The sequence below is a fragment of the Camelus ferus genome, chromosome 14 (assembly GCF_009834535.1).
Source record: "Camelus ferus isolate YT-003-E chromosome 14, BCGSAC_Cfer_1.0, whole genome shotgun sequence".
Taxonomy (NCBI): Eukaryota; Metazoa; Chordata; class Mammalia; order Artiodactyla; family Camelidae; genus Camelus; species Camelus ferus.
Window position 1 is genome coordinate 22720375 of NC_045709.1, and position 22397 is coordinate 22742771.

The 22397-nt window shown below is 46.7% G+C and overlaps 1 protein-coding gene across 1 annotated transcript in view; it reads left to right on the forward strand.

The window, feature by feature from the left end:
• Window positions 1-22397, forward strand: part of LOC106728650 (protein PRRC2A) — a 141724-nt gene that overhangs the window by 74948 nt on the left and 44379 nt on the right. Inside the window, exons 4-5 of the mRNA XM_032496808.1 lie at window positions 10656-10705; window positions 14698-14876. Coding sequence (XP_032352699.1) covers window positions 10656-10705; window positions 14698-14876 — 229 coding nt within the window. The remainder of the gene's footprint in view (window positions 1-10655; window positions 10706-14697; window positions 14877-22397) is intronic.

Below are 22397 nucleotides of genomic sequence, written 5' to 3' on the forward strand. Positions count from 1 at the left end.
CACCCTCATTGTCTGTGCTGTGTCTACACCACGGGAGCAGAAGTGTTTGCAACAGAGATTATGCGTGGCACGCCCGGCAGTATTTGCTCTTTGGCCCTTGACAGAAAGTCTGCCCGCACCTCCTGCAAGACTTCAGTTTAGCCTTATCCTTAGTACACTGTGCTGAGGATGGGCTTGGTGGAAACACGGGACTGTGTGTGAACAGGTTATGACCAGATACATATTCTGAAGGTAGCAGTTATCATGGTGACGTTTGCTATCCTAAAATTAAATGAGGCATCGCACAATGTGAGTATCACGGAATGTCCGAGAGCATCATTAAAGGATCCAAAGGCATGTCCATGCGTGGGGACCAGGCTCAAGGAGGGAGGGACCAGGCTCAAGGAGGGAAGGTCCAGCAGGAGGAGAGGACGAGGAAGGGGCCGCCGTGGACCAAGGGGAGAGAATTTGGAGGCCTGGGGAGGGAGTCCGAACCTGGAGAGAGTCCAGGGGGCAACGACCAGGAGAAGACTGTTCCGTTTGGGCTTAGGTGCTCACTAGAAGTTCCTTTAGCAGATGAAGATAAGGTCACAAATGCTGGTGACGTTTTTATTCAGATGAAAAAAAAAAAAAAAAAGCCAGTTTCATCCTGGAGCAGTTTCACAAGGTTCTGTTTAAGTGCAGTTTTCATGATGCTGAGTTACACATTTTACAAGTGAGAACCCGGAGTTCTTTGTTAGTTTGCAGATGACACATGATTAGTAAAAAGGTGGGGGCACTCTGAGGAATGAGCTAAGAGTTAGACAGTCTGAAAAGTCTAAGAGTTTCCAAGGGTGAAAAACAGGTCCCACAGGAAGAATGGACTACCGACTGGCACGGGGTCACCGAACAGCGGTGCCATGAGCTGGAAGACAATGGAACGGCAGCTTCCAAATGCCGAGGGGATGTCGAATTTCATACCTAGCTAACCGTAAATCAACAATGTGCATAATAAAGACATTTTCAGACATGCAAGTTCTCAAAAATAAGGAAAAACTGACCTGCTAAGTACCACTTCTCAGGGAACTCAGGAAAACGTCTTCCCCTAAGCTAAAAAGGCATCCTAGAGAAGTCACAGGACCGAGGAAACAGACGGAGAGGGAGTTTTCTTGGCAGAGGTTCAGAAGAAGCCTGGGAATGGCTGCGGCGGGCGAGGGGGCACCTGGGCCTTTGGAAAAGGAGCGTCAGTAGCAAGAGACCCGTGAACGTGCTCTTCGGCAGTTACCGGGGAGGAAAGGTTTACGTGTGATAATACACTGATGTAACTGTTTAAAGAATTTCCAGAATGATGTTACTACCCTAATTTCAGAAACATTTTCTTCTGTGCTCACACAAAATTTTAACATAATAGACATTAAGTTAAAGATGTATCTGTATTACATTCATATTTAAGACTCTTTGTTCTTAGTTAAGAGATTGAAAATGAAGTCATATAGTCACTAAGTATGAATTCGAGAATAAAGCTGCATGCTTTTTAATGTGTGGTTTCAGTAAGTCTCACCCAGGAGTCTCCTTCTGTCCACCTGTATTTTTCAAGTCGTCCTGTGACAGGAAGTCTTTGGGGGCAGATGTCCAGGCAAGCGGCGGGGGGAGGGGGGGGCTGGGGGACGTGAGCCTGTGGTCTGAGCCCCGAGGTCTGGCCGTGAGGTGGCGAGGCTGGAGCCTGGTGGGGTGTGGGCCGTGGGGTCAGGGTCCCAGCAGCCTCGGGCGCACGGCCGCCAGCCCTTCCTCCCTCTATCTGGGTAGATGATAGGGCACAGGATGGTTTAAAACCCCACCTCGAGGTCTGTACTAACGAGTCAAGGCAGCGCTAAAGCACTGTTGACGGCTGTCCTGAAACACGCAGAACTTCTGATGAAGCGTCAAAGCGCAGCACCGGCTCCACTCCAGGGCTTAGATGCTGGTGGGTGTTACGGTGTCAGAAGATGGTCAGGAGGGATGGCGGCTGGCCCCGCTGAAAAAACTGGAAAATGCTGCTGCGTTATTTCTTGGTGATCTTGCCTTGTGGCCGGACGCAGTGGTGACAGCTGCTACGTAATTCTGACAACTTGACTGCTGATCTTAAAACAGCTCGCAGGACGCAGAATGTGTGTTCATGAAACAAAACGTAATTCATAGGCTCTGAGTTGCTCCTCCAAAGTGCAAACTTAAGAGCGAGCTGGAACATAACCGATAAACCTGAGAGGTTTAAGTGGGTTTCGTTCTTTAAAGAGCCATGTATAAAAAAGTTAGTAAAACAGCAAATATCAAAAGAAACAGTAGAAAGCATTGTGCTGTTATTAAATATGCGGAACCTAAATGAATAAATGAAAAAGTTTAATTGTTCTTAATACTGTTGAAGTTTTTGGGGTCTTTATTTTTTATTTTATTTATTTATTTAACTTAAACAAATCTAAACAGTTTTATGAAGTTTTATTAGTTACCATGGAAACCACGAACATTTTGGTCCCTAACTGGGATGACGCTCTTAGGATATTTACTGAATTGTAACCAGGGAGGGGGTCTAAGGAGGGGGTAGAAGTTATCATTTTAAAAGTACATTAAAAAATTCTTTCTCTGGTCTCAACTGGTGGGTGGTTTTGCCCTTCAGGGGACATTCGGCAGTACCTGGAGACAGTTTTGGTTGTCCCCCCAAAGTTACCACTGTCTAGTAGGTAAATGCCGGAGAAGCTGTTAGACAGCAGATTACCTGGCAGAACGTTCACGATGCTGAAGTGGAGAAACGCTCTCCTTGTCCAGAGGCCACAGGTCTGTGGAGTCTTTGATTAGGAAGGGAACTTGGAGAATAAAAGCCCTCATCTTCCATATAAATCCCCGTAACGCTACAATCCCGTGAGCGGTATTTTTGCGGGTAGAACTATAATACTGATTTTTTCCCTGTGTGCCTGTTTGTTCATGTCGACCACTTCTATGGAAACACCAGGTTTAAGGTTTTTAAAAAATGCAGCTCATACTGCATAAAAGGTCATTCAGTCATTGACTGGCCTTAAATTAATCATCACTTGCCCCAGATTTCAAGAGTTTCCACTTGCAGTTTGAAGCTTGGAGTCATGCTCCCTTTAGCATCTTAGATGCTGGAAAGCCACTTTGTAAGGTGCTAAAGCTAATTAACATGCCTCCATTCAGCGTGGATATTTTTAAGTGTAGAGTCGTAAGCATTCTACATGAAGGAACGTTTTCAAGACGTGAACACCTCTGAGCACGTGTCACTGGATGTGTGACACCTCCTCGAGCGAAATCCACAAGAAAATGGCTCGTTAAAGCCGGTGAATGAAGATTTCAGTGCGAGAGTAATCAGATTCCCTGCTGGTTGCCAAGGGTGCATCAGCTCTATCCTCGGGCTGAAATTTCCCACAACAAGTTCAATCCTGCCCTTCCTAGGAAACGGTTTTTCCTTTAAATTTTTTTTAGCTGCAGTAAATCAAAGAGTTGTATTCGTAGATGACCGTAGACACCTACCCCGCTCTAGGAAGCTGGCTGATTTCCCCTGGTGAACGTGGGTCTGCGTCTCTGTCGTGACCGGGTTGTGACGGTCTTACATTTTCAGAATAACTGCAGAGCGTTGTCCCCTGGCCTCAGGGTGAGGTTATTTGGCTGGAGAAAGTCACTCCAGGGCCTCCTCTGCTTCTGCAGTTGAAGGTTGGACCAGCTGAACTCTCGAGGTCTCTCTCCAGCCTGGAATTCCATTAAGCTACAAATGAGACCTTGGAAGTGGAAACAGCTCTGTCCTTGGGCCACAGGAAAAATCAGACGAAGCTGAATTTTAAAAACAGCTCTGGGCGGGAGACTTTCTGCTCAGGCAGTAGAATCAGATCAACAGTTTTTCTTTTCATTTTCTAATTTTTTCCCCTTCTTGAGAAGTCTTGATACTCAGGGAGCTATCAGCTGTCCTTAGAAAAACAAAACACACAAAAATAGATTAAGTCATGTTAGCGCCCTATTGTTGGAGTCCTGCTTTGAACGTCGCTCCTAGGACACACCCGCTCTGGGCGCCTAGGCAGACATTTTTAAAAGGAGGAGATTTTTGGTACATGAAGTAAGACTAAAGATAGTCATCTCTGTTCACTAACTGTCTAGACATGGGAAACATCTGGGAAAAAGACCAGTGTTTTCATATAAATTTCCTTCCACGCTTCTTCTAGGCCACTCTCAGGAAACTGCTTACTGCTGGTCTCCGTGATAAAAGTCGCTGGGCTCTCAAACTCTTCCCCGTAGGCGCTGTCAGCTCCCTTCTGCTGTCTTCCTCGTAAGTGTAGAAGGGAAGAGCCATCTTTTCCTCAAACTGATCGTCTGTGCACAGTCTCCTCTGTTCCCGGGGCTCTGGCATATCACTTCAGTTACAAAGGATGTCACTTCCTAAATCCTCCCGAATATGCTGGTTCCATCGAGAAAACGTGCCTTCTCTGAAACATGACGCTGTGCACTGGAAGCTGACGCGTTGTAACTGACTGTGCTTCAGTCTGAAAAAAAGGAAAGAAAAGAAGGCACACCTTCTGTTTCTGATGCTGTGCTTCGAGCCTGTCCTCTAACACCGGCGCCTGGGCTCAGCCCAGCGGCTGGTAAGCGCCCTCACAGCCCTTGGTGGTTTGGTTCTGCCTGGTCCATGGAGGCGTCCCTGGTCACTGCAGACTTGCAGCAAGTCCTGTCGTCTGAGCCCATAGCCAGCACTGCTTCAGTTCAGTGGTCCTGGTGGTCCGTTTCCCCGTTTCATGAGATTTTTGACAAACGTGGGTGTACCCTGTTTGCCCAAATAGTCTGTGAGATGGCAGATGCCTGACTGCACGTGAGTTTGTTTCCTGCTGAAGCTGTTCCATAATGCGGTTGATTTCCGATGCGTCGTGCCCGGCAGGACCGCACGTCCTCCGTGAGAGTGGGCGGCAGGCGCCCCCCTTGGGAACCCCACAAACAACATCGCACTGAACCCGTGGGAAGGAAGAAGCCTCTGAAGGTCTGGCCGCGGTCTGTGCTGCCGCGGGTGGCACAGCCTGAATCTGGTTCACCGTTCACTCTGACATGGCAGGAGTATACTCTGAAGACATAGTCGGGTTGGCTGTGAATGATTGAACATTGGGGCTAGAATCTGAGAGGCTGTCTGGTCAAAGAGTTCCCGGCACAAAGTTGTGAGAAGGTTTCTAAGCTCTCTAGTCCTACTTCAGTTCAGACTAAAACTACCAAGACTTTTTGCTTTTAACTAAAATTATGTCATTTAAAGGTAGTAACAATGATTATTTCATCCTCATAGGAAACCCTGATTAATAGTTCGTAGAGAGACATGTATCTATTATTGGTTAATAAAAAGTAGATATGTAATATTAATAACTACAACCCACTGAGCACAAAAGCATACTTAAAAGTAGGGCTGTTACAGAGGAAGAAAGATAGAGAATTATGGTGCTGAAAAAGCTGTCATTCAGGCATCTAATCCAGCCTTGTTTAGATGGGGCAGGGGTGGTGATAAAAATAAAAAAACTGACACCCAAAGAAATTAATATTTTAGGGCACAGAGGTGAAATTGGCAGGACTCATATCTCATAACTACAAATTTATTTCTTTCACAATTTACCTTTCTATAGACTTTTAGGAACGAACCAATAACCTAGCAAAAAAAAGTGAGCTGCCAAATTCTTTTAGATGCCAGAGTTGTCTAAGAATGGGGTAAGGACGGTTGTATTGACAGAAAGCCACCAGGAACAAGCTTTCGTCTGAGTTTAAAGTGTGATTCCTATTAGACTGTTTATTGACATGATGAACGATAACATTTGCTTTCATAATTTTCCCTTATTCTGTAGAAAAGTTAATAATTTAAAAAATCTCACAGGAATGGTTAGTAGGGAAAATATCACTGACGTATGGAGACAATGGTGTTTGCTCAGGGACGGGGTTGGCATTGAGAACAGACTTTAAAGTTTAAGCGGACTGTTCCAGTCTGTCCGTTTCTGGTGTGCAGGGTCATGTTTCAGTCGTACACACACACACACACTTTTTTTCATATTCTTTTTTGTTAGGGGTTATTACAAGACATTAAGTATTGTTCCCTGTGCTAACAGAAGAACTTTGTTTTTTTTTTATCTGTTTTATATATAGTAGTTAGTATGTGCAAATCTCGAGCTCCCAGTTTACCCCCCCATCCCCTTTCCGCTGGCGACCGTGTTTGTTTTCTGTGCCTGCGAGACTTCTTTATGAAAGACCAAAGTGGTGACTTGCAGGAAACAGTCAACTAAGAAGAAAGCTTTGCCCCTTCCATCTCATTTAACTTCTTCTAATTGATTGCCGGGAACCAGCATGGAATTCTGTTTGTTAAAGCTTAATTTCCGTCACCTTCCAGAAAATCCACAGTGTGGCTGATAGAGTAGAAATTCACACTCAGGGCTGGACCGAGCTCTCAAGAAGTTAGTTAGATTTATTGTGTGAATAACTACAAATAAATGAAAATCATTTTCTCTATTAGTAGATGATGGATTTTAGTGACTTTTGGAAGGTTTAAGAATGTAGTTCTTTATTGCAACATTGGACACAAATTTAGAAAGGAGAAAAATTATTTTCTTTAACAAGTAGCCCTATGTATACGTACAAAAATGAACAGCAAATTATGTTATAGGCTACATAACTTAGAGAAAATACTTATTAGCACGTGACTGTGTTAAAGTAAGACAAAAATGAATGTTTAAAAAAAAAACGGCTAAGTTACAACACCGCTGTTTCACGATCAGACCACGGTCTGAGCTTGTTTTCCTGTTGAGTCTCAGTTGAAAATGATTACTGGGGTGAGGTGTCTATACACCAGTGTTCGTAAGTTTATAGAAGAACTGCAGGGCCATTTAATACTGAGAATTATTTTTAAAAGCTTGCATTAGCGATTTACTTCTAGAAGAAACAAATATTAAAAAAATAAATTTGGAAGCTGTGTTATTGGCATGCTGTTTTAAAGAGTACTTCCGCTGGCTCGATGATGATATTTTAATATTTCCCCTGAAAGCGCCTGGTTTTTACTTTATTTTTAGCATCTTTCAACCAAGACATCAAATTAGAGTTTGTAAAAGCTCTTTTATTTAGAGGTCATTCTTTGTGATTCAGATTCTCCAGTCAACACCTAATTTCCATGTTCATCATGGAAGCAGTCATATAATTCAGTGAAATCTACAGACGGGCTGTAGACTTTATTTCAGCCCTGACTGCAGAGTTCTGCCACACCCAGCGCTTACCAGAAATGCTAAGGGCTAGTAGAATGGAAGAATTTAATTGAATCTCCTTTATGATCCTCCCCAAACTCTGGCTGGCTTTGCTAAGCAGGGAAAACAGTCCACATTTGGGTACCAGTAATTTGGGACTTCACTGGAGCACACAGTAGGTAACGCTTTAAAGATAGAATTAGGTGCAATGTACGGGGACCAGCAATCACAAGACACGGTGAATAGGTTTAACCGGTAGGTTGATTCATGGCTGAGGATGGATGGATCAGTAAACACCTGGTCACTCGTTGGACTGTTTATAGACTAAGATCTTCCCTTAATTGAAACTTGAGGTCAGAAATGAATAATTAAGACAGTGTTTTGTTTTTCTTTTTACTTTGTTTATTTTATTTTGCTTTGAGGAAGACCTTCCTATTTAATGCCAGTGTGCAGTTATCCTGTAGTAAGTCAGGCTGGGCGAGTAATGTTTTAATTTCCTTAGAGGTTCTTGATGGCACACGAGCATGTACTGGAAGATCCGTGGTCGTTTTACAGGGCTAAGGGTGTGAAAGATACAGAACAACACACAGAAATGAGAAAACTGAGTGGACGCTACTGCTGGAATAGGTTCAAGTTCGAGTCTGGTTGCGGGGGGTTGACACATTGCCGAGGCTGGGCACTGAAAGGAGAAATGTGGGACTGCGCTGAGCTGGTGTGGGAACAGACTGAAACCACTCTAGCTCAAAGATTCTCTGTTCCCAAGAGCAAACTGCGAACCACAGCTCTGCAAAGTTCCCTAACTCCGCAGTAAGAGAAACACTCACAGCTACTGAACGTGACTGTATACCAGGCCCTTTCTCAGCATTCTCCATCCACCTCAACATTCAGTCATCGAACCAACTCTGTGTGATAAAGTCTGTTACTATTTGCATTTTACTAAGAGAAAAAGGAGGCACAGAGAGGTTTTGTGATTTAAGAATGGGGACACAGCTATTAAATCACAGCGCTGGGACTTGGCTCAGATCTGAGTGTCCAGGGTGGGACTCGACTCCACCAGCACAATCCATTAGGAGAGAAGCTGGTTTCCTTGTGCCTGGAGAGATCTGTTCTTTCCCCTGGAAAGTGGTCACTCTGCACAGAACGAAGCCCTCCCTCGCCTTTTTCATTCTAGTATTTATCCTAATGTCACGAGCCTGACGCCTGGTTCTCCTTCACGAGGTGACTAATAGTGGGGTTTTTACTGTCTCATGTATGGGAAACGACACGATCAGACTGTTGATCAGGGCTGATTTTTACCCAACTCAAAGGATCTCACGTGAACATAGGGATTTATTACAAGGGTGCTGAGAGGCCCTGTGACACATGAGGCAGGAAAGGGGTTTAAATTCAGGGACAAGCGAACAAGCCTCTTCTCGTGGGGATGGTGTTTTCAGACCTTGTCCGTGTATCTGCCTGTGTCTGTCTGTCGCTCTCTCCTCACTCTCCACGTGGCCTTTCTCAGCTCTCCGTGGAAGAAGCCTGGACGGCAGTGAGAAATCAGCTGCAGAACAATTTGGGGACGTGGACATGGGTTCCCTAGAAACCAGACCTGACCCGATACACTGAGGTGACCAGGGGGTCAGGGATCAGGGAGCCTCCTAGGTCAGCCCCGGTCAGGAATCAGCCTGAGGCCACACAAGGCCTTGGTCAGAGAGGACAGAGCGGCGTGGGGAGCAGGAACCGGGAAGGAGGGCGGGGCAGAGTGAAGACACAAGTTCTGTGTCCTGAGTGCAGGTCAGCAGAGCGCATGGGGCCCTCCCCCGGAGACGCCGTGTCCGAGAAGAATGCAGGCGGGACCGGACTAGGGGGGACGGGGGAGTGGGGTCGTGGGCACGTGGACATCACCCTCTTCCACAGCTGTCCTTGTAACTGAGCAAGGTTCTTGCTGGTGGAAAACCCACTCAACGTGTTCGACGAGCTTGGCCTCCGTCCCTTTTAGTCACAGACGTGGCAGGATGATCAGAGGCCCAGCAGCCGGCCACGGTGATGGGCCCACCCATGGGGACGGGTGCCGCCTTCTAAGGCTTCTGTCAGAACTTCCTGGAAAAGGTGATTTCTTCTCGCTGGGTTTGCTCGGGGTAGAGAAGCGGTAAGCCTGGGACTGGCCCTGGGCCGCCCTGCCCACCTGCGGGAGAGCCCGCCTGGAACGGGAGCCGGAACACGGAAGAAGGGAGGCTCCCTGGGAATCTGCGTTCCTGAGCCCCTCCCCGCCCACGGCCAGGGAGCCAGTGCGTCCCCTTTCAGCTCGAGCTGGTCTGAGCTGCGTTGTGTCCCACAGAACTTCCGTGTCCACCGACGTGGTCAGTACACGTGCGCGGCTTCCCTCCCGGGCGGAGTTTAGACTCTGTGCAAGGACGTTGTGAGCGGCTGCGCTTTTGTGATTTTGTCAGGGACGAATTACATGTGGATTAGAAACTAGGACGTAATTAGACTAGACTTTTATGAGATTTATTGTAGTGTTTGTATATAAAAATGAATGAAGAATGGAAAAAGAAGACAAACCCAAAGCTGAAATAAAAGGGAAATAAAATTCTTCAAGAAATTTCCTGTTGTGTTTCCACCCTGATGTTAGCTGTTTGGTTACTGCAGTTATTTAACGATGTTTTCTTCTCCCTGCAGCACAAATACCTGTTGGTTTGAAATAAGTAGGACCAAATGTAAATAGCTGTTAAGATGGAAAAGAAAGCGCAGACAGAAGAGCTGATGGCTACCAGCAGGGGAGGGTGGGGAGGGGTGAACTGGGGGCTTGCGATTTGCAGACACTACTACGTATAACAGAGATAAACAGCACGTTTCTGCTGTTCAGCACAGGGCACTTCAGTCAATATCTTGTAGTGACCTATAATGAAGAAGAATATGAAAAGGAATATGTATGTGTACACGGAGGACTGAAACACGATGCTGTGCACCAGAAACTGACACAACGTTGCAAACTGACTAGACTTCATTAAAAAAAAAGACAGAAGAGAAAGGAATGTGGTGTGGCTACTTACTCGGTACCAGACTGTATAAAAGGATTTTCTAATTTTGTCTCATTATCTGCATGACAATCCAGTGGAAGAGGCATCCGCTTCTCCCCTTTACAGATAAGGAAGTTTAAAATGCAGCGCGTTAAGTAGGTTAAAAAGTCACACAGAGTTGGGAGCTGAACCCAGTTCTTTTGATCTTTTCTTTTACACGATGGTGCCTCTGTGACCCCCACCTGTTCAGAGACGGATGCTGACATGAAATGCATCGCAGAGGACCTGGCACTTTTGCATCAGTCTTGATTCTAAATTATGAGGATGCATTCTGATGAGTTAGCTCTCCTGGCGGTCCTTATTTGAAAAGTAGAACATACTAATGGAAGCAATCATGAGCATTCACCTTTTCTCTCTGGTTTAGAAAACCCTGATTTGTTTTTTTCTCTCTCTCTCTCTCTTCCTGTAGAATGTTAATGCCAGGACCAGAAGGCTGTCCGAAGGGCCTAGCTTCCCTAGGTATGTGCTATTTTAGAACCACTTCAAACAAGAGGCCATTCTAACTGACAGTAGCTTCAAAAAATGTGTTCCTGGTAAATTAAAGGCGGGCGCGTGCTCACTGAAGGTAAACAGGTGGTGAAGTGCGTCATTAGGACCTCATTTGTCCTGCATTTCTCCTGGGGCAGCTGACGGCAAGGAGGACTCGGGGCGTGGAGCCCCCAAAGGGCAGGCCCTGAGGTCGCGGGCCCAGATGCGTCACCACCAGCGCAGAGTGCGGCCTGTCTCTGTGTCAATTACCGTCGTTTGATAACGGATATTATGTCAAGGTCTGTTCTTTCTCAAGATGCAGCCACACATTCTAAAATCATTACGAGTGTAAGCCTGAGCTCCGTGGCCTCGGGGTTCAATTCATTTGTTACGTCCCATTAGGACTTGGAGACACAGGCCAGGGTCTGGAGAAGACGGCGGGGCAGCGGTGGGCAGTGTTCTGCCTCTGCTGTTCCCTTTACGGGGAGGTGACCTGTGCTGGAGCCACTTAAGATCCACACGATGTGGGGGGCAGGTAACCCCCGGGATCGCCCCTGCTGCAGAGCCGCTGGGGCATTGCTAGCAAATAAGCCCAAGTCAGGCCCAGTGTAGCCTGAGAAGCTTTGCTGAAATGACGTCCTTCCTGCTGGACCCTCTCTCTGCTTGGGGCGTGGAAATGTTGTTTCTTTTCCCCCTTTCTTTCAAAAAAGCCATCTCTGGGCTTTCCAGTAGTCTTAACATTTCGGCCTTTCCAAGATCGCTTTGTCACAGGCTGGCTTGGATCGACACACATAACCCGTCATCCGAGGGCCGGCTCCACCCTTGAGGGACAGGTCCTATCCTGGTCCTGAGACTGACACACAAACGCTGTGAATAGATGTGGGGAGGCCGTAGTTCCCCGTAAACCCCTGAAAATGAAGAAACATCATTAAGAACCTCTTTTAAAAAATTGAGGCGCTAAGAAGGGCACTTCCGCCTGAACAGGCCTTGTCTTCCTGGCTGGACCCGTGCTTCTGGCTGTTGTGAAGGCCGCGGTCTTGGCCCCACCTCCCCCAGCAGGACCTTCAGTGAACAACGCACATCCCTTTCACGTTCAGAACTCCCCTTTACACGAGTGAGCGGAGCTCCGCACGTGGCCCAGGGTCAGAATGCTCAGGTCCTCTCCGCGTTCTGGAAATCAGCCCTGCAGGGAAAACGCCACCGCGGTGCGCCTCTGCCAGACCACACCCCCCCCCCGCATCCGTGCGCCTCCGGGAGTCACACGGGGCGAGCTGGCCTCAGGGTCTCCCCCTCCCCCAGATGCCCCCTCCCCCCCCGTCCGTGCGCCTCCGGGAGTCACACGGGGCGAGCTGGCCTCAGGGTCTCCCCCTCCCCCAGATGCCCCCTCCCCCCCCGTCCGTGCGCCTCCGGGAGTCACACGGGGCGAGCTGGCCTCAGGGTCTCCCCCTCCCCCAGATGCCCCCTCCCCCCCCGTCCGTGCGCCTCCGGGAGTCACACGGGGCGAGCTGGCCTCAGGGCTCTCCCCGTTGGCACAGAGGCCGAGGGGTGCACTTGGCCAAGGGGGGCTCAGTCTTGCCCTGGCTGGACTTCCGCAGACCCTTGCTCGTTCTAAACCTTTGCAAGGAGCCAGCTACGCTGAAGAAGGCTGACAAGAGCCTGCTGGTGTCACAGATTCATCACAATGGGAAAAAAATCCACTTCACAATGTATCGTAGGTGGTAATGTGTGGAATTAGGTGAAATTTTTGCTTTCTCCAGGGGCCTTTACAGCTGCTTTTGACAAATCTAAGCACACGGAAGATTTAACACCACTCTACTCCACGTAGCAGGGCGCACGACGTCCACGCAGCCCCTGAATGAGAACCTCGCTCTGCGCGGTGAGGGCAGGAGCGCTGCCCATCTCTGATTTACTCGTTTGGCTGATAGCTTGCTCAACGTGTCTGAAAGGTCTGCCTCACTGGTGGCCTGCCTTTACACTCACACGTGCACATGGATATAGACACACATAATTCCATGAGATTATACAGAAAGTGTATTTCTTGAATTAAAAAAAATGCAGACCTTCATGTCTATGAATTTTATGAGAGTCTATACACGTTCCGTTTTCATCACCGACCGTTCAGAGCTGCGGTAGATGTTTATTAGTAAGTGAGAGGAGGATTTTAGAAGTAAATCATTCTGCAGAACCAGTTGTTAAAAGACTCAGAAATGCTCTGGTCATCTTTGACTCCCGTGACTGTTCAGTTTGTAGGGCACTGTGTCCCCAAAAGCACTCCTGGCCCATTTGCGACTTGGTAAGCCGTGCACTTTTCACTGTCGTGGCCCCCCTCTTAGTTTTAATATGACGATTTCTTACCATCGTCAGCTGCTGAATACGATGGAGTGTTATTAAGAGTGAGCCATTTCCATAGTGCACTGGTCGCCTGGAAGAAACTGTTTTCTATCGCTCTGAAGTCTGATTATCAATTATTTTATGTTTAGCGACGCAAGATGTTTTACCATTTTGGTGAGTTTTGCCAACTCATCTTCAGCTAGATGTTTTACTAAGCTCCTGAAAATAAGCTCAGAAATGCGCACTTTTATAAAATCGAAGGAAGGGGATGTTCTCACAAGCTCAGCTCGCTCCCTTCATTGATGAGATTTCACAAAAGCCTTCAGACTAGTTTTGACTGTTGCGTAACATCCTTCCTGTTCGCGCTGACTACCGTGCAGTGAGGTGGTTTGTCTGGGGAGTAGGGTTGATTGGCGACAGCAATGGGGAGAGGTAGTCCACTCACTTCTCGTTAGGAAATCAGTCGGATAGACGCACTCACACCTTTTCAAAAAGACCTTAAAAACCAGGTAAGAATAAATGGCTCAAAAATGACTGCTTGTTAAAAACATCTGACCACTTTCATAGAACACAGATCTTTGCCACCAAAGGATGATTCTCCACACGTGCAGGTGGAGGTGGAGTTAGGGAGGTGCAGGCGTAACAGTGGGACACTGGTGTCATGGAAGAGTCTTTTTCCAAAAACCTTTTTTTTCTCCTTCAGTTTCTGCAGGGTCTCATCGTGATGACACGGCTTTGCCACCGCCCAGCTGTATATTGAAAAGCATTTTCTGTGAATAAATAAATGTCTACTTACAAATTAATTGCATTAGTTTTTCACAGAAATGCATGTCTAATGCAAATTTTGATTTTCAGTGCAATAATTGGCAATTAAAACATATTTGGGTACTTCCCAGTAAAACTGGAAAAAAAAACGTATTTGGGTATAAACTCAGATTTATTACATTATCTTCTTCTATTTAGATAAACCCATGTTTTCAAATGACTGAAAAAGACAGATACTTCATATGATACATGATTTTATGATATTTTTATATTGAATAAAATGTCTTCTAACAATGCAATTAAAATTGCTTATTTCTCAGGAAATTTAAATTACATGGTTAGTACCACACCTTACTGGGTCATTTCGTTTTAATTTTTGGAAACTTTGAGGCTTAACTTGTCCCAACTCTGGAAATACTTTAAATTCAGAAAATATCAGGCCCTAAAAATTGTGGATGAAATTTCTTCTCTCCTGCGTCTGCATTCCATCAAGAGCTGTGTACACGTCACGTAAGAGGCAGCTGAACAGTGGCCTGTGGCTTCTGAATGTCAGTCTCTCCTTGGTAGGAACCTTGTGTCCAGAACTTGCACGGTCGGTGATCCTGATCCTTGTCATTGAGAAAAGAAAGCAGACGAACCCCTCGCATAGCAGTAGAGTGCTGTGTGCATCACCCTGGGTGTCTCCTTCCAGACCCTGGGAGTCCAGACTCGGGGGAGAACACGGCCAGATTCCCACCCTACCCCACTTCCCCAAAGCCCCGCCCCGCCACCCTGACAGCAGCCCCTGGCGACCACCCAGCTTCTCCCACGCGGCGGGCTCCTGCCCACGGCCCCTCAGCTCCCGGCTTTCCGCATCACTGCCTCCTTGTCCTTGGCTTTCCCTCCAGAGGTCCGAACTCAAGCTGTCAGGGCGAATCACGACACCTGCCCGCTGTGTCCACAAAGAGAAGACAGGGCCGCCGGGACTGCCATCTCCAGTGACCCCCACGACACGTCCTCCCGGAGCCTGTGGCTTCCTGTGCGACGTGGTGGAAAACGCAGACCACAGCGGTGTCTCTCTGTGAAGGTACGTTCGCCGTGTCTGTGTGCAGCTTTCCCTCTGTGCTTCTAGAGGCAAAAATGTCAACACACTCGCCAGCTGACATATAACTTTGCTCTTTATAGGTATTCAAGGGAGCTTGATGCATTCAGTTATTAGTGTAAAGGCATATGTGTACGTATAACTGAATCGCTTTGCTGCACACCTGAAACTAACGTCGTAATTCAAGTACACTTCAATAAAAAAAATTTTAGAAATTAAAAAAAAAGCTATGTGAGGGGAAAAGAATGAAGATTGTAAACTGTAAAAAGAATATATAAAGAACGTTCACTGAACAAAAGGATGAACACACCTGGGGTGAGCTGCTGTGGTCGAAATAGGAACGGAGATCATGAGACAGACCTCACGATGACCTACGGATCAGCTTGAGGAGACAGTACTAATGCGATCGGTGTGAAACGTGATCTGTTACCCAAAGTGAAGTGTAGCTATAGAAATGTAGGGAACGATATTTTGGTAGTGAACTTGGCCTTGAAGGGACATAGGTTCAAAGTGAAACATGACAGCGCATCTCCGGGAAGTGTATTGACAGGATTCTGAGCGCGGCTCACCGTCCTGTGGGCTCAGGATTGTGTTCGCACGGGTCCCACCGCGGACACGCAGCCCCGCACTTTGCTAGCAGAAGGGATGCTTGTAGCTTTGTGTTGGTGACTCATGTTCCCAGGGGAACAGCCTTTTGGTGCCACTTCAAATAATCTGCATGAGCCTAAAAGATGTATTTCATGGTCAATGGGTTTTTTTTTTTTTTGTATTCATTTAATTGAATATCCCCTATTGAACACTGAAAGGTGAGAAAATGTGGCTATTCCTCTCGTGTAAGCCTTTTGAAACTACTGTCACATTGTTGTGAAACTTACCTAAAGGAAAGATCTGATGGTCCCCTGGGCCAGTCCAGTGGACTCGTAAACTAGCCGTGATGGCCTGTGGGCAAAGTCGTCCTGTGCTGCCTTGGAACCTTTCCAACATCCAAGCCAAGCAGGCTGCTGACCGCACACTCCTGCCACAGCACTTTGCTCTTTAAATAAATTGCTCGTAGAAAACAAACTTACGGTTACCGACGAGGGGGACAAACTGGGAGCACAGGGTTAGCAGATGCACACTGCTGTATGGAAAACAGACGCACAGCGAGGCCCTGCAGGGCAGCGCAGGGGACTGTATTCAGTGCCGTGTAATAACCACTCATGGAGAAGAACAGAAAAAAGACTAGATACACATATGTGTACAACTGAATCACTGTGCTGTGCACGTGAAATCAACACAATGTAAACCAGCTCCACTGCAATGAAAAAGAATAAATTGCAAAGTGTAGGGATTCTGAGCAGGCATTTGTTCACATGCCCACGTGAACACCGGCTGTTTTCAGGGTCTGTGCTTAGTCCTTTGAGTGAGTATTTTGTTTAATATCAAAATAATGTATTGAATGTCAGTTTTAGAATTCCTGACATTTTAGTCTACCAAGCTACAGTTTAAAAAGCATCGAAGGCAAACACAGGCTCTTGCCCTGACTTGGGCCGGCACCCCTCTGGGTCCCTGGTAGCCCTATTCACAGAGGAAGGTGCCCTCCCAGGCCCCTTTCAGTCCTGACCCTCTACCACTGCGCTGTCTGTTTATTGCTTTTCTCCTGCAGTAAAATGTGTCTTCCTTGAAAAAAATAACGGAAGGAGCCCTGCTGAGCGCTTGGGAGAGGGCCAGCAGAGACACTGCAGCCAGGGCCGCGTGGCCAGGGTTGGAGGCCCTTCCAGCACAGAGCGCCCCCGAGTGGCTGGGCTTCTGTTGGGTTAACTGAATGAACGCAGTTGCACCCCCAGCAGCACTTCAGAGTAGGGGCACCGGACCTTCAGAGGGTGGGGCTGGGAGTGGGCTTCTGGGGAAGATGTGCACAGCTGCAGTCCCCAAAAAAGCCAGTAAAGGGTGTGTGTGTGTGTGTGTGTGTGTGTGTGTGTGTGTGTGAGAGAGAGAGAGAGAGAGAGAGAGACAGAGAGAGAGAGAGAGAGAGGGAGGGAGAGCCACCTTTAGAAGATCTGCCTACAAATCCAACTTCCAAAACATTCTGATTCCAAAGACAAGGAGAGAATTGGAACTCAGTACTCTGGCATTTACTCAGAATCTGTCCCAAAAACACAGTTGTTTTTTTTTTTATTATGAAAGTGCAATTAAGTAAAGGGGAAGACAGACTTTGAAGGTCCAGGATAAACCAAATTCTAGTTAAGAACTGAAGCATACCACGACCAGAGGAAGTGGACCAAAAGCAGTGTTTACAGAAACAGTGGCTGCAAGCTGAGAATTTTTCAGAATGAAGAAAGGCCTGGAGGTGAGTTTGATCGTCTGTTCTAAATCCCATGCAAGATTTTAAAAAGTCCACATCTAGATAGAGGGGGAAATTTAAACTAATAATGAGCAAAGCTCGTTACCTACACGAGAACAGCAGTGGTTCTGACAGGCCCCTTGCCATCAGCGGCACCGGCCGGAGGGCAGCAGAGTCATGGTTTTCAAATCACCAGGAGATGAACATCAACTTCCATTCTATACCCAGCTGTGTTATCATTCAACAAGGAGCACAGAATAGAGAACTCCGAAGACAAGTAAGACTTGACAAACCACGTACACTTACTAAAAGTGCAATAAAAGGCGAATTTGCAGGAAGCAAATAAACACAGACAGAAGAACTGACTGTGTGTGCAATGACAGACGGCAGTGAACAGTGAAAAAGAATGAAAAACATGTAACCAAATTTAACCAACTGTTAGTCAGAAGATACTAAATCTGCATATAAGAAGAAATTGGAAGAGGAAAGGCTTCAATCAGCTAAGGTCTTTGCAGTCTAGGGAGAAGTTTTGAGGTACCGAGTACTCTCGTATATTGTTAGAAAGATATACAGTGAATATCTATGTTTACCCTTTTCTCTGAGAGGATTAAAATCAGCCATAATCCGAATAGAGTGAGCAGGAGAAATTCAGGACCATCAGGAAATGAACAAATAAACTGCTGGCAATTACAGAGTAGGCATAACTTGAATGAACAGAGAGAGCCACACACATCATGCCGAAATTTTGAAAATATACGTGGCTTAGACTATTACCTAGAAAACTACACCTTACCAAAACTGTGTCAAGAAAATTCACTTTCTAAAAAACTTCAATCAATACCTTTATAAGGAAATACATGTGTATATTAGCCTCTCCTCATCCCTCCTTCAAACGAGAGTAAGATTAGACATTTCTTATGGAGCAAACAAAACACTGAGACAAACTATTCGGAGAACAGAGCAAAAGAACATCATGCAGCTTGTCTGATGAGGCGAATGTCATCTCAGCACTGAGTCTAGGCAGGGAAGTAAAAATACATGGCAATGGTACTCACGAACATGTTTTCAAAAATCTCACCAAAACAGTGTATGTAGCGTCTCTAAAGATAATGCAGCATGAACAGGTGGAATTTATCGCAGGGATGCAATATTATTATTATCATTGCACTTGCTCATATTAATCAGGTAAATGATTATGTTCTGCACAATAAATGCAGAGAAAGCCGTCAAAACTTTAGTGCACGTTCATGACAATAATACTTGGCAAACTAGATAGGAGGGATTTTTTAAACTTTAAAACATATCTGCTAAAAGTAGCCTTTCCTGGTAAAACTTTAGATGTATTTTTATTCAAGTTAGAGATTATCACTATTATTTAATGTTGCTCTAGAGGTTTTAAACCAAAGCTAAAATATTTGAATTGGAAAGAAAGATGCAAAATATTTGGAATTTGAAAGTAGTAGAGAGTTTTTATAAGAGCAATAAAAATAAGACAGTAGAATGACAGATGTAAGTTTTGCTTGTCAACAGAAGCTACAAGGTTTTTGAGAACGCATTTAACCAAAGTTGTTCACGAAGAAACTATAGAAAGTTATGGGACCTAGAAACCCAGGATAAATGGAGATATGTACCATTTTGCTAAATGGGAAAAGTAAATATCTTAAAAGATGTCAATTGTACTCATATTCATATACAGATTCAGTGCAATTCCAGTCAGATTATGAAGGGCATTTTAAAATGAAATCTGACCACTGAGCCTCAGTTCATATGAAAAATTAAGGAATATCTAAGATAATTATAACTAATACAAAAGAGGAGGAGGGAGTCACCTTTAAAAAAGAGAAAGACAGACTTTCCATCAAATGGTGTTGGAGCCACTGGGTCTCTATCTGTAGACAAAAGAAAATAATAAAAATTAAAAGTTGTGACCTGAACTTCACACTTTATATAGAAATTAACTCAAAATGGATCATCCCATTTAAAACTTCTAGAGAAAACGAGGAGAAAATCCTGGGACATGTAGTTAGGCAAAGAGTTTTGAGACTTTCCATGAAAAGCACAGTCCGTAAGAGGAAAAATTGATAAATTGGATTTCATCAAAATGAACAAGTTTTGCTTTGCAAAACACTCATTAAGAGGATAAAAAGACAAGCTATGCACTGGGAGAAAAATTTGGCAACCTAAATATTTGGCAAATGACTGGTGTCCATAACATATAAAGAAATCTCAAAACTCAACAGTGTAAATACAGACAATCCAATTAAAAAGTAGTTGAAAGACACGACTGAGCATTTCAATGAAAAGGACTTGCAGGCACATACAAATAAATACAGGAGAGGATGTTCGTTAACATGAGCTGTTAGGGAAATGCGAGTTAAAGCCGCGCTGAGCTATTTCTATGTGCTTATTGGTATAGAATAAAATAGGGACGTCGCCAAGTGCTGATGGCTCTGCAGAGAAACTGGGTCCCTCAGACGCAGCTGGTGAGGGTTTAAGTGGTACAGTCGCCCTGAAAGACAGCTGGGGAGTTTCTCAAAAAGTGGACCGTGTAACTGCCATCTGAGCCAGCGTTTGCTCTCCTGGGCATTTCTCCCAGAGCCTTATGTTCGCACAAAATCCTATACACGAATATTTATAGCAGTTTTATTCGTAACAGCCCAAACCTGAAGACGACCCAGATGTCCTTCGGTGCACTGTGGTACATTCATGCGCAGAACAGGGCTCGGCCCTGAACAAGGGGGAACCGCTGATGCTCGCGACAACCTGGTTAAATCTCCCGGGAGTTATATTGAGGGGGAAAAACCAACCAGAAAAAGTTGCATGTAATATATATGTGCCATATAGTGTATGTTACATATACAATGTGGACATATTATAGATGTAATATGTAACCTTCTGTGTATGTTAAATGTGTATTATATATGAGGATGCATAGCATATGCATATTTCACGTGTGTAACACTCTCGAAAGGACAGAATTACAGGGAAGTGTGCCGTCTTAGTGGCTGCCAGCCATTAAGGAGGGGTGGGGGCAGGGGGACGGAAGGGAGGGGTCTCTGGGCTGATGGAGATGCTCTGTGTCGGCTGCGTCACATCCTGGTTGTGATCTTGTACCACAGTTTGGCCAGGTGTCACCGCTGGAGGAGACTGGGTGCAGGGTACCTGGGATCTCTTAGACCTGCATGGGGATCTACACTTATCTCAACAATAAAAAGTTTAATTAAGAAAAAAATGTCCAGCCCTTACAGGACTTGGCGCGTGAAGCCTTGGGACAGTCAGAACCTGGAGCAGCTCCATGGAAGGCTGGTTGGCTTCTGCTGCCCAGAGGGGCTACATTTTTTCTTTAAAGTTATTAGAACACGCATGTCTGGTATCTCCTGGTGGCTGAGGCACTGCGGGAAGCAGGGGGTGAACCTGTGGGTTGGCATGGACATCTGGTTTCTAGAAAATCTGAAGACTCAGAAGGTGAGGGAACTCAGCAAATGTCAGTGCAGGGCCCTGGGCCCAGCCTGGAGCGGACGGGCAGGCGCTGCCTGCGATGCTGGGCAGAGCCAGGACCCGGGTGCCCCGCGCAGTTCCCTGAGGCTGCGGAGGGCGAGGAGAAACCTGTCAGTGCTTCTGTGGCTCCTTGCGCCAGGATGGGGTCCCAAGTCCTGAGAAAGAGCTGGCAGACCTGCAGGGACCCGGGGGAGGCGGCCCAGCCAGGACCTGAAAGGGTCTGCAGCCAGGACCAGCCCGCCCCGTGGGGACCAGCGTCCCTGCCTCGTCAGGGGATGGGCTGGCCCGGACGCGAGGGGAGGAGCTTCCCCCTGCACCTGGCGGGCCTGGGCGCAGCAGGGCACGGAAGTCCAGCCCAGTACCTAAAAGCGTGTATCTTTCCACGTGGGCGTCTCTGTACCTGCAGTGCCTTCTGTAGACCAGAGGGAAAGGGCGTCTCCACCGTGGTCTGAAAGAAAAAGCAGAGCCAGCAACTTCACCAGAGCCTTTAAGGAGCACAGTCGAGGGCTTCTGCCTGAAAGGAGGCCGACTGTCCCCGAGGCTGAAGGCAGCTGACTCTGGAGCTTGCCGTCTGGGTCAGGGCGGGCGGTTTGTTCCGTTCTGGTTTCAGGGCTCTCGGTTTGGTTCCGGATTTCCGGGGGAGAGACCCGTCCTCACCCTCCTCCGCAGCTCAGAGCACAGGGCAGAGGGGCCTTCTAGCCCCCATCATCTGCCCTAAGCCCTGTGACCTGAAACACCTGAGGAGAAACTGCTTTGAAGGGACAATCCAGAAGGACAGAAAGACCGCCAGTGGGAGGGGCACCACTGCTGGATTCGCCTGGCACCGCGAGCTGCGGGAACACAGAAACGTGACTTTGCTCTGCCTGGACCCTCGGCACGTCCAGAGAAGGCAGAGGCTACCAGGCCCGTGGACCAGAGGGCCACTGTTTCCTCGTCTCGCTGGGCCCGTTCCTGGTGGCCTGGTGTGCAGCCGTGAGCCCACATCTGAGCTTGTATCCGTCACCGTTGTATTACAGTTGTGACTGGAGACCTGGGCTTCCGCAAACAAGCCATTAAGGGCAGGACTCACCCTTGTCCAGCCTACATTATTTCTCATACCTTCTTGATTATTCTTTAAAAATAAGTAATATTTGACAGCGTGGAGGGTGGGGAGAAAAAAGCATTGCTGTCTAAAAGCAGGACTTCTCAAAATGACGGCAGCCACCACATCCCTGAGGGGAGGCACCTGCCGCTCCCTCCAGTGTGGCCCCCAGGCAGCGTCCCCAGGGTGGAGGGGTCCTCATACGGGGATGTCCGCAGCCTCCTCCAGGTTCCCACACAAGACCCCGCCATTCGCTGCATGTCCTGCTTCAGTTCCTGTGTCCACTGCTAACAGAGAAACACAGTCCAGAGTTGTGGACCAGGGGGCCTGTTGCTGAAGTCTGACTGAGGAAGGAGAAGATGCTGTTTCAGTCTGATTTCCCAGCAGAGCTCTCTCTTATTTGAAGATAGAATGACTTTTTGAGAAAAATAAACCCGCAAACTAAAGAGAAAGCTACCCAATTTGACGTAGGGGTAACAAAACCTTACATTAAATTTAGATTAAGACACAAAAACAGAAGAATGGATCAATTTAAAGCAACTTCAAGAGAATTCAGAAAGTTTTTTTTAAAATACAGTTAGATTTAAGAAAGAATGTATCATTG